The sequence below is a fragment of the Electrophorus electricus genome, chromosome 21, assembly GCF_013358815.1.
Source record: "Electrophorus electricus isolate fEleEle1 chromosome 21, fEleEle1.pri, whole genome shotgun sequence".
NCBI classification, from domain to species: Eukaryota; Metazoa; Chordata; class Actinopteri; order Gymnotiformes; family Gymnotidae; genus Electrophorus; species Electrophorus electricus.
Window position 1 is genome coordinate 10,249,821 of NC_049555.1, and position 14,295 is coordinate 10,264,115.

Sequence of the window (14,295 nt, forward strand, 5' to 3'; positions counted from 1 at the left end):
CTGTGAGCCACTGCAGATTTTTCCTGTTTGTTCAAAACGGGGAAAAACACTGAACCACTGGTGCTGTCGCTTGTGTTTAAAATGGAGCCTGATATCATCTCGGTTCTTTTTCTTTGCTGAAACAGCTTGGGCACTGTAAAAACCTGGCTACTGTAACACAATGGTGGGTGGACAGTACAGAAAATGCCTTTAAGGCCTTTGTGATTCATCGGTGCTCTGCTGAATCATCTAGTGCATTTGTTCTCTTAACTATAAGGGCCTGTTATCACAAATGTAAGGCTCCAGCAGGGGTCGCTAAAGTGTGTGGGCAGGCATCCATCACTTGAGTCCTAAAGATGATCATCATCATCATCATCATCATCATCATCATCATCATCATCATCATCATCATCATGATGATGATGTCTCGAGTGTCTTGTCCTCAGCTCTCACGTCAGACTCGCACCTCAGTTTAGCATCTTGACATCTGATAATTGCACTGGTGGTGGTGTGACAGTCTGAAGGATTTGCCGTCATCCTTTGTTAAATGGTTTAATATTCAACAGTTGCCACCCACTGGTGGTGTCTGTCTGTGTGAAAAGCAATCAGTAAAAGGGAAGAAAGGTAGGATTACTCATAATGGAGAAATGACCAAAATCATATTGACCTATTTGTTTGTTTTAATCCATTTCACCACTGAATATATAATAATAATTTTTAATAATAATAATGAGCAAAGACTTTAGTGGCAAAACAGCATTTTAGTAATATGTTCATTGTCAAATATTCTTAATATAATTTCTGAGATATGCGTTGAATTGCATCCCTGTTAGGGCTCAGCCTCCCCCCTGCATGGCCCCTCCAGCATGCACTGCTTATGAAAACAGCTTTCAGGGACTCCAGCTGGGTGTTGGTAGTGTTGACAGCATGGCCCCGCTCTGTAACCTCCCATCTGTGTGCCTGTACCGTCATCACAGGGCCCAGGGCTGTCTGAACTCGCCCACAGAGCCCACCCCACAGCAGATAAAGTTACTCGGGATATAGTTATACACCACGGTCATGTGACCTGGCCACCTTTTTGGGAGACTGTTGCTAGAGAGAGAAGAGGTTCCGTGTTTTTTTTGGGGGGGGGGGCTTTTTAAAATGTATTTATTTTATTTATTTTTAAATTTTTTAAAAAGAGGCCTGGTGAGAGTAAGATCAAAGAAATGGAGACAGAGGGAGAACGTGAGGGGAGTGAAACAAAGGGGGAAGTGAAGGAGAAAAGGTGAGCAGGTGCAGTTGTGGGTGGGGTCTCTGGGACAGAGCGCTGGACTCAGCGAGACCAGCATCCCACAGGTCACATCCACTGGCCGTATCATAGCAACAGGTTCCCTCCCCTTCACCTGCTTTCACTTTCCCCCAAACTCTGGAGCTTCAAACAAGCATACTAACATTAAAGGTGGCCCAGAACCCTCCGAGTCTCAGCAGCCAGGTCTAAAACACTTGAAATGAGGTGCAGTGATGTCTCAAACAAAAGATATGTGGGATGCCTGATATTTATTTCAACGGTAGGTTGAAAGTATTGGCTAATTGGAAAGGGAGAGTTTTCAACTGTCTGCTTATGTGTTACAGCACAGCTGCCCTGTTGGAAATGTGGACCTGCAGGGGAGAACAGCACTACACGATGCTGGTGAGCAAGAATTTCCACCAGTATGCTATTTCATTAGTTTTTCTACACTTGCCTTTTACCCTGCCAATTTTTCTCACACTCGCACATACTGTTGTCATGAACGCACAGTTGCAGTATTGCCAAAGCAATCACAAAATAATCAATCACACGGTCCCTTCCCACCTACAGGTAGTTTCATAGAATTCAAATCGATGTCAGGATGTCACTGCAGTTAATTTGTGACTCGACCTTTCTCTCCTTCACGCTCATACCTTGCTCTCTCTTCCTCTTTTTCTTTAATTCTCTCAAACCCCACCCTCCCCGGGCTTTGTCCTTTTCAGTCATGGCAGGCTGCTCCTCCAGTGTTAAGCTCTTGTGTGACAACAGAGCCTCGGTCAACGCTCATGATTTTGTGAGTATTTTCCCCGTGGCTGAGCAGAGCTCTTAGTAACTGCTGGGCTACATCAGCACCGCATGGCTTTCTGGCAGCAGAGCGTGCTGCCTGGCAACCGTGCAGCCTGCTGGGTGGCACACTGCACTGTGGTAGGAACTGCTCTGGTCCTCACAGGGTCACCAGGTGGTTGATGGGGCCTTGGATAAGAGTAGGTTTACTTGGTTAAGGTTGATGGAGAGGTTCCCCCCCCCCCCTGCTTTGTGAAGCATTTTTCTGAAGCCTGAGCATAATTGTCATACAAATTTCATTTATTCACCCTGGAATTTTTTGTGTGTGTGTGTGTGTGTGTGTGTGTGTGTGTGTGTGTGTGTGTGTGTGTGTGTGTGTGTGTGTGTGTGTGTGTGTGTAGGATGGCCGAACTCCATTGGTGTTGGCCACCCAGATGTGTCACCCCCGCATCTGTCAGCTCCTGCTTGACCGTGGTGCTGACATCAGAGTGCAAGACAAGCAACACAAGTAAAGACGCACTCACCTAGCCTCGCTAGCACGCCCTCTGCACCTTAGTGTACACACACACACACACACACTCTCATGTGGCCTGTGTGCCTTCCCCACCCCCAGGACCGCGCTGATCCTGGGCTGTGAATACGCATGCAAGGATGCCGTGGAGGTGCTGCTGAGGAACGGCGCTGACGTCACTGCTGTGGATGGCTTCGGCCATGACGGCTACCACTACGCACGCCTCAGCAAAAACCATGAGCTTGTCAGCCTCGTCAAGAGCTATCTGGACAGTGCCCTGAAAGGTATGTCACACCACCTGTTAATGAAGGGCAGGGACTCTGAGACACACCTACCCGAGCATGCTCCACATCTCCTCCTTCACCTCCTCCATGTCTCCCCTGCAACCTCCACATCTTCCCCCATCTCCCTCTGCATCTCCCCGTCCCTCCCTCAGCACCACCTCTGCGCCTCCTGTGCCTCTCTGGGGTCCCCACTGCCTACGCCACCGCTCCACCCAGGTGTTCTAGGCACAAGAACGAAAACGTGCAAAAGGCTCAAAGTTAATCCGAAGCCCTCCACTTGGCTCCATGCCAAAAATGAACAGAAACACAGCAGAGTATGGATGGGGGGCGGGGGGTTACGAGCAGACAAGATGTCTCCACTCTATCTCTTCTGTGCCACCCTCTGGTGAAAAGTGTGCATGTTTGCTGGTCCCAAATGCAGTTGAATAGTCAGACTGATCTTTACTGACCTCTTCGATGAGATCCCTCATGATTACACTGCACTCTGATTGGATGGAGAGGTTTCGGCTCTTCCCTGCCTCGCTGCTAAAAGAAGCCCAGCTTTCCCAAATGAGATCAACAGTCAGAGCTGCCTGAGGTGTCTGGCTAATTAATGTTTCCAACACACCTGTTTGTTGTTTTTCTATGCACTGTGTGTACGCACGCACGCGCGAGCCTTTAATCTCGAATTGGGGGGGAAAAAAAGGCTTGTTATGACTACACAGCCACGCAGACAGTGCAATCACAGCCCCCTCGTTTACTCTGTGGAGTCCGCTGCCCTCGGCCTTAACAGAGCTGCTCACGTGCGCTGCCGCTGGTGTTTGTGACAGCTGAGTAATGATGTCTTCACATGCAGACTGAAGACCCATCTATTTGTGGAATATTTAAATGACCACTGCTACTATGTTGACTAACTGAAACTCTAGGACTTATTGTATTGTATAAAGCTTCTAGGCATCTGCACTGATCCCTGTATTTCAGCAGCATTCTAGTTGTACTCAAACCTGCTGTACTGTACTAGGATGTATTCTATGAGTAAATGACAGCACTTTTGTAAGTCGCTCTGGTCACGAGCGTCGGCCAAATAGACATTTACGTTAACATTGCATTTCCTCTACATTGACAGTGAAAGAAGCTACCAGGATGGAGCAGAAAAAGAGACAGGTATGGATTCCCAGAAAACACCAGCTTCCAACACTTTCCTGGTTAAGATTTAAGACTTTAAGGTTCTTTTTGCTCTCCGGTTTTATTTACCATTGCCTTGTCTGAGGGAGCCAGCGTGAACCCAGCAGCAGTTGCGTTGCCCTCTAAGCCAAGCCATGCAGAGGGACAGTAGGCTCCAGAGCCTGGGGAGAACTTTACTCGGCTTATGTCCTCTCCTGATGTCTTAATGAGAGGCTTGTGATGGAAGCCAGCCTAATTACTGCACTTAGTTTTCTCATTTAAGCAGCTGTGTAAACTCCCGGGCTCGGGGAATTCTTCTAGCTGTTTTTTTAGCACCCTCGCTACTGGGCTATAAATCGCCACTCGGAGACACTGGGCTTTAATTCGACTGCTTATTGCGGTACACTGAAGGCCCAAGCCAGTCGTGTACTTGCGCTGTCGTCACTCGTTGATGACACTTGGCTCTGGATTTAATGCCCCGTCAGAGTGCCGGCAGCGTGCGATACACAACCGCGCCAAAGCACGGCGCACAATCACTGCAGTCATTCGCTTCGCCGTTTTCCAGCTCAACACCACTGCCATCTAGTGGCAGTAGACGAAACTTCAGTGTGACTTCCGTTTTGGAACATTTAGGCAAGCAGAATTTTTTTGCATCAGTTACAGCTTCTCGTCATCCTGATTTGTTATCCAGACACGAAGCACATTTGTTGTATTTGAGTCTATTTAAGAGGTTTGTGGTTGTGGGTTATTCACCCAGCTGAGTTAATTTTTTTTTTTTTTTTTTTTTTTTTTTTTCCCCCTCTCTGCAGCTGTCACTGGATGCAACGTCTGACCCCTCGTTCAGTAGGGATCATATCATTCATGTACGTGGAATTGTTTTCAGTTTTCTCTTGGTCTTTGTTTACAGATCTAAAGCTTTGGGTTTGCAGTATTAGTCTACCAGTCTATTCTCTGATGTTTGCCCCATTAAATGAGTTGCCGTAAAGCTAAATTTCTGTCTGCGTGTGTGTGTGCGACTTCTCCAGGATCTGGAGAAACAGAATGAGAGCCAGCAGGAGACTCTAAGGAGGTATCATCAGGAACAAAGGACTTTGATGGACAAAGTCAGCATGTTGCAAAAACAGCTCAGTCAGGTACATGCACGTACAAAGCTATGGAGTCCCATGATGCTCAGTGTCTTCTGGTGCTGTGCACTACAGTGACGTTTCTTGTGCTTTAACCTCCAAACAGTCTGACTTATTATCTTCCAGATTGTTGTGCAAGTGTCTCACATGCAGTACGTATTTGTACTTCTTTCTGCAGGAAAAGTCAGTGGTGGAAGACATTCATAAAGAGGTACCTTTTTGCAAGCGTTTTGTAGATTCTCCATGACCGATGACCCCCGCCCGCCTCGCTGCAGAATGTGCATGTGCTCATCTCTACCTCCTTTTCACATCTTTCTGTCAATTCCAGAGAGAACATCTGAAGCGACTACTGGCTGCTAGAGACAAGGAGGAAGGCACTAGGGCCTCGGACACGGTGAAGGTCCAGCCCCAGAGCTGTCTGGTGAGCAGGCACAAGCAGGCTACCCGCCTTAGATCCGCATCCAATCCCTTGACGTGATCGGCCAATCAGATTAATACGTCTGCTTGTTTCCTTTTGCAGGGAGATTACTCAGGTCAGTCTGTAATTAAAGGTGAGTTTGGCCTGTGAGATTTGGCACACAGGCTTAAGTTTTAGGAACTGAATCATATGGCCCGATGAAGATTCAAGGTAATTATATATATTAAAAAAATCTGTTTTGTTTTCATGCAGGGAGAGAAAATGTCATTGTCAGACAGTCTCAAAGCCTGGATTCAGCTCAGGTAATATCCCTTGAAATGTTTTCTTCTAATCGAGATGATACTGTTTTTGTTTAATTGTGTTGAGATGCCTATGCAGGATATTTATCTTATTACCAAAGCACTGTAGCTTAATATCTCAATTAGATAAAAATATTAGAATCTTTATTCAGCTGAGGAATACTGATTTCCTGATCTAGTCTGTTTATGGTCAATCTGGACAAGTTTTTAGTTGCAGTTACACTTTTTTTAAAATGGAAGTCAAAGCAAGCAAAGCAGTATTATGATGTTTCCCTGAAGGAATTAAGAAAGCTTTGCCACAACATTTACTAATTTGGTAGCTCAGCAATAGACTATGTGGGTAATGGGTTACCTACGACTATGATTTGTAGCTCACTCCAATAGTGTGTGTGTGTGTGTGTGTGTGTGTGTGTGTATACACACCGTGTTGTCAGAATGAAGGAGCTCCTCTCTTATTTTTGTCACCTCTCTTACTTGCGGTTGAGAGAGAACTAATTTGTTTGTTTGTTTTCTCGGAGGGTCTCAGTTTGGCGTCAGCTTTTTCAAACTGCACTAGATGCAGTTTTGCAGGACATGATGTTTTTTTTTGTTTTTTTGTTTTTTTTCTTTGTTACTGTAGAGATCACTTTGGGCTTTGTTGTAGTGTAATTTGTGAAAATTAAGGTCTGTGGTAAAACTTGGTATGTGTTCTCCAAAATTTGTGTATCCAATCTCTGAGAAAAGGGTTATGGTATGTCGCAGATCAAGGTTTGCTGCTCACAGTGCAAGTAGTGGGTTACATTTGTAACAGTCTATCTCTTTGATTGCAGATTTTACAGCCAACAGTTCTGTCTCGTTCCTTGTCCCGCCCCCTGGAGCTCTCTCAACCAGTGTTGGGTGCCCACGGTGAAGTGGAAGCACTCCGTCAGGAGCTGAGCTCCACCCGTAAACAGCAGGAGGCTGCCCAGGATGAGCTAGGGCACCTCCAGGCGTTGCTGGTGCGGAAGACTCAGGACTGTGAGGAACTGGCCCAGAGCCGTGACTCGGTCAAGCGCGACGCTGACCGGCAGATTCAGGAGCTGGAAGGGGCGCTGGGGGACGTGCAGAAGAGGATGCTGGATTCAGAGGCCAAAGTCAAGCAACTGCAGGCCCATGTGGTGGCCGTGAAGGAGCACCTCGGGAGCCAGATGCTGGATGACCTCAAAGCCCAGCTCAGCGAAGTCAAAGCCAAATACGAAGGCGCGTCGGCTGAGGTGGGCCGGGTCAGGAACCACCTGAAGCAGAGCGAGAAGGCTCTGGAGGAGTACAAGAAAAGCGAAAGACACCTGGCCGAAGAGGCCGATGGACTGATGGTGGAGCTGAACGTGGTGAGGGAAGAGCGGGATAAGATGTCCAAGTCTCTCCTGGAAGCAGAGACTCGAGCGCAGGAAACGGCGGTCCGCCTGTCAACCACTGTCCCCGGGGAGAAGTTCGACAACATGAAGAACCTCCTGACCAACGCAGTGGATGAGAAAGAGAGGCAGCTGGCGGAGCTGCGGGATGACTACGACCGTGTACTGGAGGAGGTGGCCGAGCTCCACCGGGAGGCGGGTGGCCGGGATGGCGTCCCCCTGGCAGAGCACGAGAGGATGAGGGATGCTCTGGAGGAGCAGAGCAGCACATTGAGGATGAAGCTGGCAGAAGTGACGTCCAAGTGCCAGACACTGATCCGCGAGCTGGAGGAGGCCGAAGACGAACGGGAGCTGCTCCGGGAAGAGCTGCAGGAGCTCACCCAGAACCTCCAGACACAGTACGTTCCTGTTGATGTTCACGAGGAGCTAAGGAGGTCTCTGGCGCTCGCTGCCGAGGAGCTGAGGGAGCAGCTCGAGGAGGTGACGGAGAGGAAAGGCTGGACAGAGGAGCAGGTGAAGAGGCTCCAAGAGGAGAAGGCCTCCCTGTCTGAGAGCGTGAGCAAACTAAAGAGCTCCCAGGTGTCATGCGAGAAGTATGAGAGGGAGGCGGCCACCCTGTCGGCTCGCGCCGCTGGTCTGGAGAAGGACCTGAAGAGCCTCCAGGAGAAGTACCGGGAGAAGGAGAGAGAGCTCGAGCTCATGGTGGCCGAGAAGGCGTCGCTGACGCGGAGCTTGGAGGGAGAGTTCATTGCCAAGGAAGTGCATGAGCAAGCGCAGGCGGTGTTGGGTGAAGCCTTGGAAAAAGCCAAGGCTGAAATTGCCAAGTTGGAAGAAGATGGAAGAATCAGGGAGGAGGAGCTAAAGAACATGAAAGAGGGAAATGCTATGTTGAAAGAGGAGTTTGAGAATGTGCAGGCGAAATTGGTGAAGGACTATATTAGCCTCGTTGAGCACGAGGAGACGAAAAGCAAGTTGAACAGGGCCTTAGCTGAGGTGAAAATGAGAGCTGAGGATGCCGCATCCAAACATCAGGCTGCTCTTGAAGGTTCTGCAAAACTTCAGGAAGAAATAGAATCCCAGAAGAGAGAGCTGGACACCATTCATGAAGCCATTCATTCCAAGTTTGTTCCCCTGTCCACCGTGGAGGAAAAGGACCGGTCTTTTAGCAGTGCCATGAAGGACATGACGGAGAAACTGGCCCAAGTGCAGGAGAAGTACGAGGGTGCAAAAGCAGACAGGGAACGAGAGAGACAGCAGAAGGAAGCCAAGAAAGCGGAGCTTGTGTTGAGGCGGCAGGAGCTGGAGGCCAACTTTATCCCCAGTGAGAAACACAGGGAGGTGGAGGATGCCTACAAAGTCCAGGTGGAGGCACTGAGCCTGAAGCTGGTGGAGCTGGAGCAGCAGCACATGGACGCAACCGTGCGGCGAGCTGAGCTGGAGGAGAAGAATGCGCTGTGCGCCACTGAAATCGAGAGTCTCCAGCAGCGTCTGGAGAGCGAGCTCGTTAAGCAGGAGCGATTCAAGGACACTGAGCGCTCGCTGGGCTCCTTTCTGGAGGAGGCACGGAACGAGTGCGAGCGGCTCCACGCAATGCACGACGTGGAGGCGCAGCGCACGCAGGCCCTGGAGAGGGAGCTGCGGAGCTGCAGCAGTGACGCAGACCTCCTGGCCCGCCATGGCCAGGCTCGGGAGGCCCTGGAGAGGGACGTGGCCGATCTGCGCCTGGCCCTGAGGGAGGCGGAGGAGACCAGCGCCCAGCGGGCCGAGGACGTGGCCACGCTCCAGGGCGAGCTGCTCAGAGCCACGCACGCCCTGGATGAGCTGCGTGCCCACGAGGGCCAGGTGGCCCAGCTCCGTGCCGAGAAGCAGAGGCTGGAGGATGAGGCCGACGAGCTCGGAGATCGGCTCTCGAGCCTAGAGGAACAGTGCGACGACCTCTACAGGGAGGCGGCCCAGGCCAGAGAGAGCGAGTGCAGAGCTCGGGTGGAGATGGAGACGTTGCAGAACAGGAGCACCTCCATTGAAAAGGAGATCCGTGAGCTGAAGGAGAAGTACGATGAATCGCTCACCACCATTGGAGACCTGCAGAAGAGGATCCAGATGTACTCAGAGCAAACCGAGGCAAAAGACAAACGGGTGGGGAACTTTTATGGCTTCATTAGTCACTGCACCATCACTGGTTTTGTCTAAAGAATATATTTATCAGGTTTATTGTCTGAAGTCATGTGAAGGTTTTTAAAAATAAAACAGTTCCATGATGATTTTCAGATTACCACAGCCTGGTGTGTGTAACTGAAGGGCATTTGAAATGAACATACTCTTGGAGGCCCTCTCTTTGTCAATACAAATGTTCTGTGTGTCTGTGTCTGTGTGTACACTCGTGCCCTGCAGATCACAGAGCTCCTGGCTGACGTGGAGCGCCTCAAACAGGCCCTGAATGGCCTGTCCCAGCTGGCTTACACAGGCAACATGCCCAACAAGAGACACACGCAGCACATGGACGCACTCCAGGCGCAGGTCAAGAGTCTCCAGCAGCAGCTGGCTGTGAGTCCCGTCTCACCACGAAACGCTCACATGCCTGCCAGCGCAGGGGCCGTCCTGCCTCAGCTTAGCCTGACATGCTCCCTGGCTTCCGCAGGGCTGGGGCATAGCATGAGATGTTGAGCCCGACTCTGAATGATGCCGTTTATGCCGTAACAGGACGAGGATACAAAGCCACCGATAGATCCCAGGTGGACCTTCATCTGGTCCGTTTGTAACTCACAGGTTGAGGAATCCATCTTCATTAAAACTGTGGTTAAAAATGCTCGATAAGCTTCAAACCTTTTTGGCGTCCAAGTCTTAAGTGTTGTGTGACTGCAGCTGACTGGTTGATGTAAAACAGGGCTACAGGAGCAGGAGGCACTACCCCCTCAGAGCTTTGGGCTTCGCTAGAACTCCCATTAGATGGAAAAGCAAAGCACAAAACTCTTCCACACTTATTGAATTTGGCTTCTGTATTTTGCTGAACCTGAGCTATTTTAAGCCATAGATATTTTAATGGGACGTGTTGTGACTGTGCATGTTAAGTCTGATTTTTGATCAGCTCCTAGTACCAATGACAAAGCTACATGGAAGGAAAAAAGGCAGCTTTCTGTTGTTCATCAGATATGAATGTACCAAAGTTCACTCTGACACTTTTTTTTCCCCCTCTCTCACTCTCTCCCCCCCCCCCCCCCCCTTCAGTAGACAGCTGTCTGTTCATCACAGTAGAGGTAATTAGCAACTCTGGTTGTTTATATTTTGTCTCTCCCCCCGTTACAGGATGCTGAGAGGCAACATAGAGAGGTGGTTTCAATTTATCGAACTCATCTTCTCAGCGCTGCACAGGTAAGTGGGTGTGTGTGGGTGTGCTTCTGTCCTTCAATACATACACTGCCTGAAGTTGCTTTTTTTTTTTTTTTTTTAAATCTCAGGGCCATTGATCAAGAGCTCATTTGTGGAAATGTCATGACCCATAATGGGGCATTGCATTCCCATGCAGTTCTGATCTTATTCACACTTACTCAGGTGTGCGTGTACGCGGGTGCGTGCGCGTGTGCGCTCACCGCAGTGACTAAAGTTGCAGACAGCTCTGTATGAGGGGTGAATCACCTCCACCACCTGAAAAGCTGCTTAAGTCCGATTGGTACGCGCTGACGTGTGTGCTGGCTTGCATTTTCCAGGGTCACATGGATGAAGACGTCCAAGCAGCCCTGTTGCAGATTATCCGAATGAGGCAGCAGTTTGTATGTTAAAACCCAGCCTGAAAAGAACCCACTGACTCAATCCAGCGTTCCCTCTGTAGGCCTGCGGTCAGACGCTGCTGCACAGCAGTCCAGTCACAAAGCATGCCAGATGTTAATGTCCTCTCCCGGCATGGAGCTGTGTACTTTAGTACAGTCAAAGCCTTGTAGTTGTTTAACAGGTTAGATATTTTGCAGTCGCAAAGCTGTTGCTTAGAAGTGCAATAATTATGCCCACAAAAATCCCAGCAATGACGAACGAGTGGTGGAGGGGTCACTTATTTCCCAGTGCCCACAAATATGATGTCATATCTGTGCAGGGGTAATTCAGAGTGGTGTAATATTTGACTGGTTGTAATAATTCATTGTGCTGCTGTTGGTTTAGTAGGTGGGGTCTCCTGAGCGCTAACCTCAGCAGTGGTTTATGCTCATGGTTTTTGTGCCTTTCAGAGTGAGAGCCTGGTTTTGTTTCCTTATTTTGTAACGGAATAGCCTGCAGCAGAAAAAAACGGTCCATTTCCCTGGCGCTCTGTCTGACCTCCTTGTATAGCAACTTATTCCATTGACTTAGTCTTCTCTGTATAATCGCCGTCAGGGAGCAGGTCTCCTACCACTCTTAAGGGCACAAAGAGAATAACCTTTTACTACAGTCAATACCAGTCATGCAGCATGTTCAAGGAAGCAGGCTGCATTGTTGTGTGGAGTTGGACTTGGATGCTTTAACCTCAGTAGTTCTTAGGGCTCTGATGTTCGCCTTGTGTGAGATATCAAAGGAGTGAACGCTGGATTGTACTCGGTGAGTGTCAACGGTGCTGGGCGAAAAAGAACACAGCCCTGCCTTCCCCAGAGCAATTGGAGACGGCACCCTTCCCTGGCTCGAAGACCCCCCTCCCTTGCCTGGACTATACTGCCCTCTTGTGGTGTGACTTGGCAGGCCAAGTTTGTGGGTTTTTGTTTTTTTGTTTTTTTTTTGGAGGAGGATGATGATGATGATGGAATATAGCTTTCTGTGGTTCATTTGGCTGTGTGGAAGATCAGATGTGTTTTTGCTTTTTTTTTTTTTTTTTTTTCTTTTTTTTTCTTTTTTTTTCTTTTTTTTTTTTCTCTTGTGGTACTTCCCAGATCCAATATATTTTTATCATGGCTTTGTACTACTTTTGATTAATGGTCACCATGTTTATGGTAATACTATTCAGCAGGACTGGACTAAAACGGCACCATACCTGTTCAAGGTACACAACATTCAGATTTTTCATACTTTTCTTTTGAATGTCTTTTTTTTCCTCAGAAGCAGTAGAGTTAATTTAAAAACAACTAGGTATCCCATTAACTCTGAGCCTGATCACTGCAATGAGCAAAAATTAGCACATAATTAATACACATTCATTAAACTCCTATCCTGATTTGCCATGCCAATAATAATGTATTGCAAAAAATGGCTAATGATTTCTATTAACTTATAAGAACTGAGTTCTCTTGGTTCTGTATTGGCACTACAAAACTCCATAGCAGTCGTAGTTGTACGTCATATATTTCTGCATTCTTTATCTACAGGTAGATGTTTCTCATGTGGTGTAGAATCTTCCTCTCCTTTTCTGTTTACTTTCTTTTTCGTTTGTTTTGTTTTACAAAAGTGGTAGAACTCGCATCAATAAAAGTGCCTACTTTAGACTAAGAATGTCTCTGGCTGTTATTCAGTGAGAGAAGGGAATTCTTTGGCCTTCCCATGTAAACAGAATCCTGGGAATAAGCTTGGGTATAACTTAGGAGTGCATAAACTTAACACACAGAACACCTTAGCTCCCGGGTTCCTATCTTGGAGTACTCCTACACACTGTGTTTGCTTGGTAGGTACGGTGCTCTTGACCGATCACCTCTCAATAGCTCATAACCCCCCTGCCCACCCCAACTACATTATGAAAACTAGTCAGATCCTCTCTTGCCTGTGTTTCACTTCACTTTTTCATGTCAGTGCATGTGCTTTTATTTTAAATGCAATCATGGCCGGAATGATGGGTTTTTTGGAACAAAGCCTCCTCTGTTTTATCACTTTCATTGATTTGATTTGTACCTTTGTGCTTCACCTGGTTTAGTGTTCTACAAATACCCACTAGGTTGGCTGCAGACTCTTTTAGAATATTGGGCTTCCTTTAAAAGGATTTGGATCTTTTTGAAGTCACCGGTGCGGATCGCAGTTGGGGAGTGTAGCAGGAATCCATCTTTCCTTGTGTTATCTGTTCCTTTTCCCTCTTTTGCAGAACTGTTCGCCCGGGGCTCTCGGGCTCCTAGTCAGATCAGGAACTGATGTAGAATTTTGGTGTCATCTTCTGTTTGTTTGCCTCTCGCCCGTTCGCGTGTTCTCAGAGTATTATCATCTCAGCTTGTGGCTTCATCCTCTTTGAGCTAAAATCCTCTGAGTGTACTTGAGCCTTAACCTCATCCTTTATACTTCCTAATGAATCCACCAGGGTTCTTTTTTCTTCTGTGGTAGCTTGCTTTAAGCAAGCAAGTGAGTGAGGGGTTTCACATTGCACTCCCCTCCTCCTCTCCTGCTTTTTTTTTTTTATGACTGTTATTTGTGGTGTGCCTGGTATAAGCTGTTCACAGCAATTATGGCAAATACAATTCAGTCTGTTTGGAGGTTTCCCTTTAATCTCATTTCCAGGACCTTAAGCAGAACCAGACACTTCCCCCACCCCAGCGTTCTCTCTCTCTCTCTCTCTCTCTCTCTCTCTCTCTCTCTCTCTCTCTCTCTCTCTCTCTCTCTCTCTCTCTCTCTCTCTCTCTCTCTCTCTCTCTCTCTCTCTCTCTCTCTCTCTCTCTCTCTCTCTCTCTCTCTCTCTCATTAATCATCGCTGTGAGGATCACAGTGCTAGCCTGCTGTTTAACGGGACTCCTGGTGGGCATGGGGCTGAGGCCACATGTGGGGGTCGTGTTCATGCTGCTTTGGTACACATTGTTTCCTCAGGGGGGGTTCATAGCAGGCCTGCTCCTGATTAGGCTCACCATGGCTGTGGGTTCGTTCACATCGTACAAATTGTAGGTGCTTTCTTGGGACTTGCTCTGTAATGTGTTCTCTTTTCGGCCTTCTAACCTTGTCTTGCTCTCTCCTGTCATACTCTTCATCTTTTGGTTTTTACTGTCTCTCTCTCCCCCTTCTTTTGTGCAGAGTTATAATAAGGGGTTTGTTGACTTTACACTTTTAATGGGAGCCTTATTTTTGCATCGCTCTCACTCCTTCTCCCACCCCCACTTTGTCATCCTCTTCCTCTCTTTTCCTGTCTGCATAAATTCTCAGTCGGTGAAGTATGGCTGCTTAAGAGACTGCCGTCGTCTCTACTTCCTGCTTG

The 14,295-nt window shown here is 48.1% G+C and overlaps 1 protein-coding gene across 5 annotated transcripts in view; it reads left to right on the top strand.

Moving 5' to 3' along the window:
• The window catches only part of uacab (uveal autoantigen with coiled-coil domains and ankyrin repeats b), a 36,426-nt gene extending 23,806 nt beyond the window's left edge, over positions 1-12,620 (top strand). For 4 of the 5 annotated variants that reach the window (XM_027004744.2, XM_027004746.2, XM_027004745.2 and 1 more), the window contains exons 5-19: positions 1,594-1,651; positions 1,972-2,042; positions 2,434-2,540; positions 2,646-2,827; positions 3,933-3,970; positions 4,780-4,833; positions 4,996-5,103; positions 5,273-5,305; positions 5,423-5,515; positions 5,615-5,645; positions 5,765-5,814; positions 6,621-9,317; positions 9,573-9,725; positions 10,485-10,550; positions 10,886-12,620. In XM_027004744.2, the coding sequence (XP_026860545.2) occupies positions 1,594-1,651; positions 1,972-2,042; positions 2,434-2,540; positions 2,646-2,827; positions 3,933-3,970; positions 4,780-4,833; positions 4,996-5,103; positions 5,273-5,305; positions 5,423-5,515; positions 5,615-5,645; positions 5,765-5,814; positions 6,621-9,317; positions 9,573-9,725; positions 10,485-10,550; positions 10,886-10,957 (3,813 nt within the window). In that variant the 3' untranslated portion in view covers positions 10,958-12,620. Of the gene's footprint in view, positions 1-341; positions 604-1,593; positions 1,652-1,971; positions 2,043-2,433; positions 2,541-2,645; positions 2,828-3,932; positions 3,971-4,779; positions 4,834-4,995; positions 5,104-5,272; positions 5,306-5,422; positions 5,516-5,614; positions 5,646-5,764; positions 5,815-6,620; positions 9,318-9,572; positions 9,726-10,484; positions 10,551-10,885 lie in introns of those variants that run through there. The other variant, XM_027004748.2, reaches the window with a different exon arrangement.
• Positions 12,621-14,295: the final 1,675 nt, after the last annotated feature.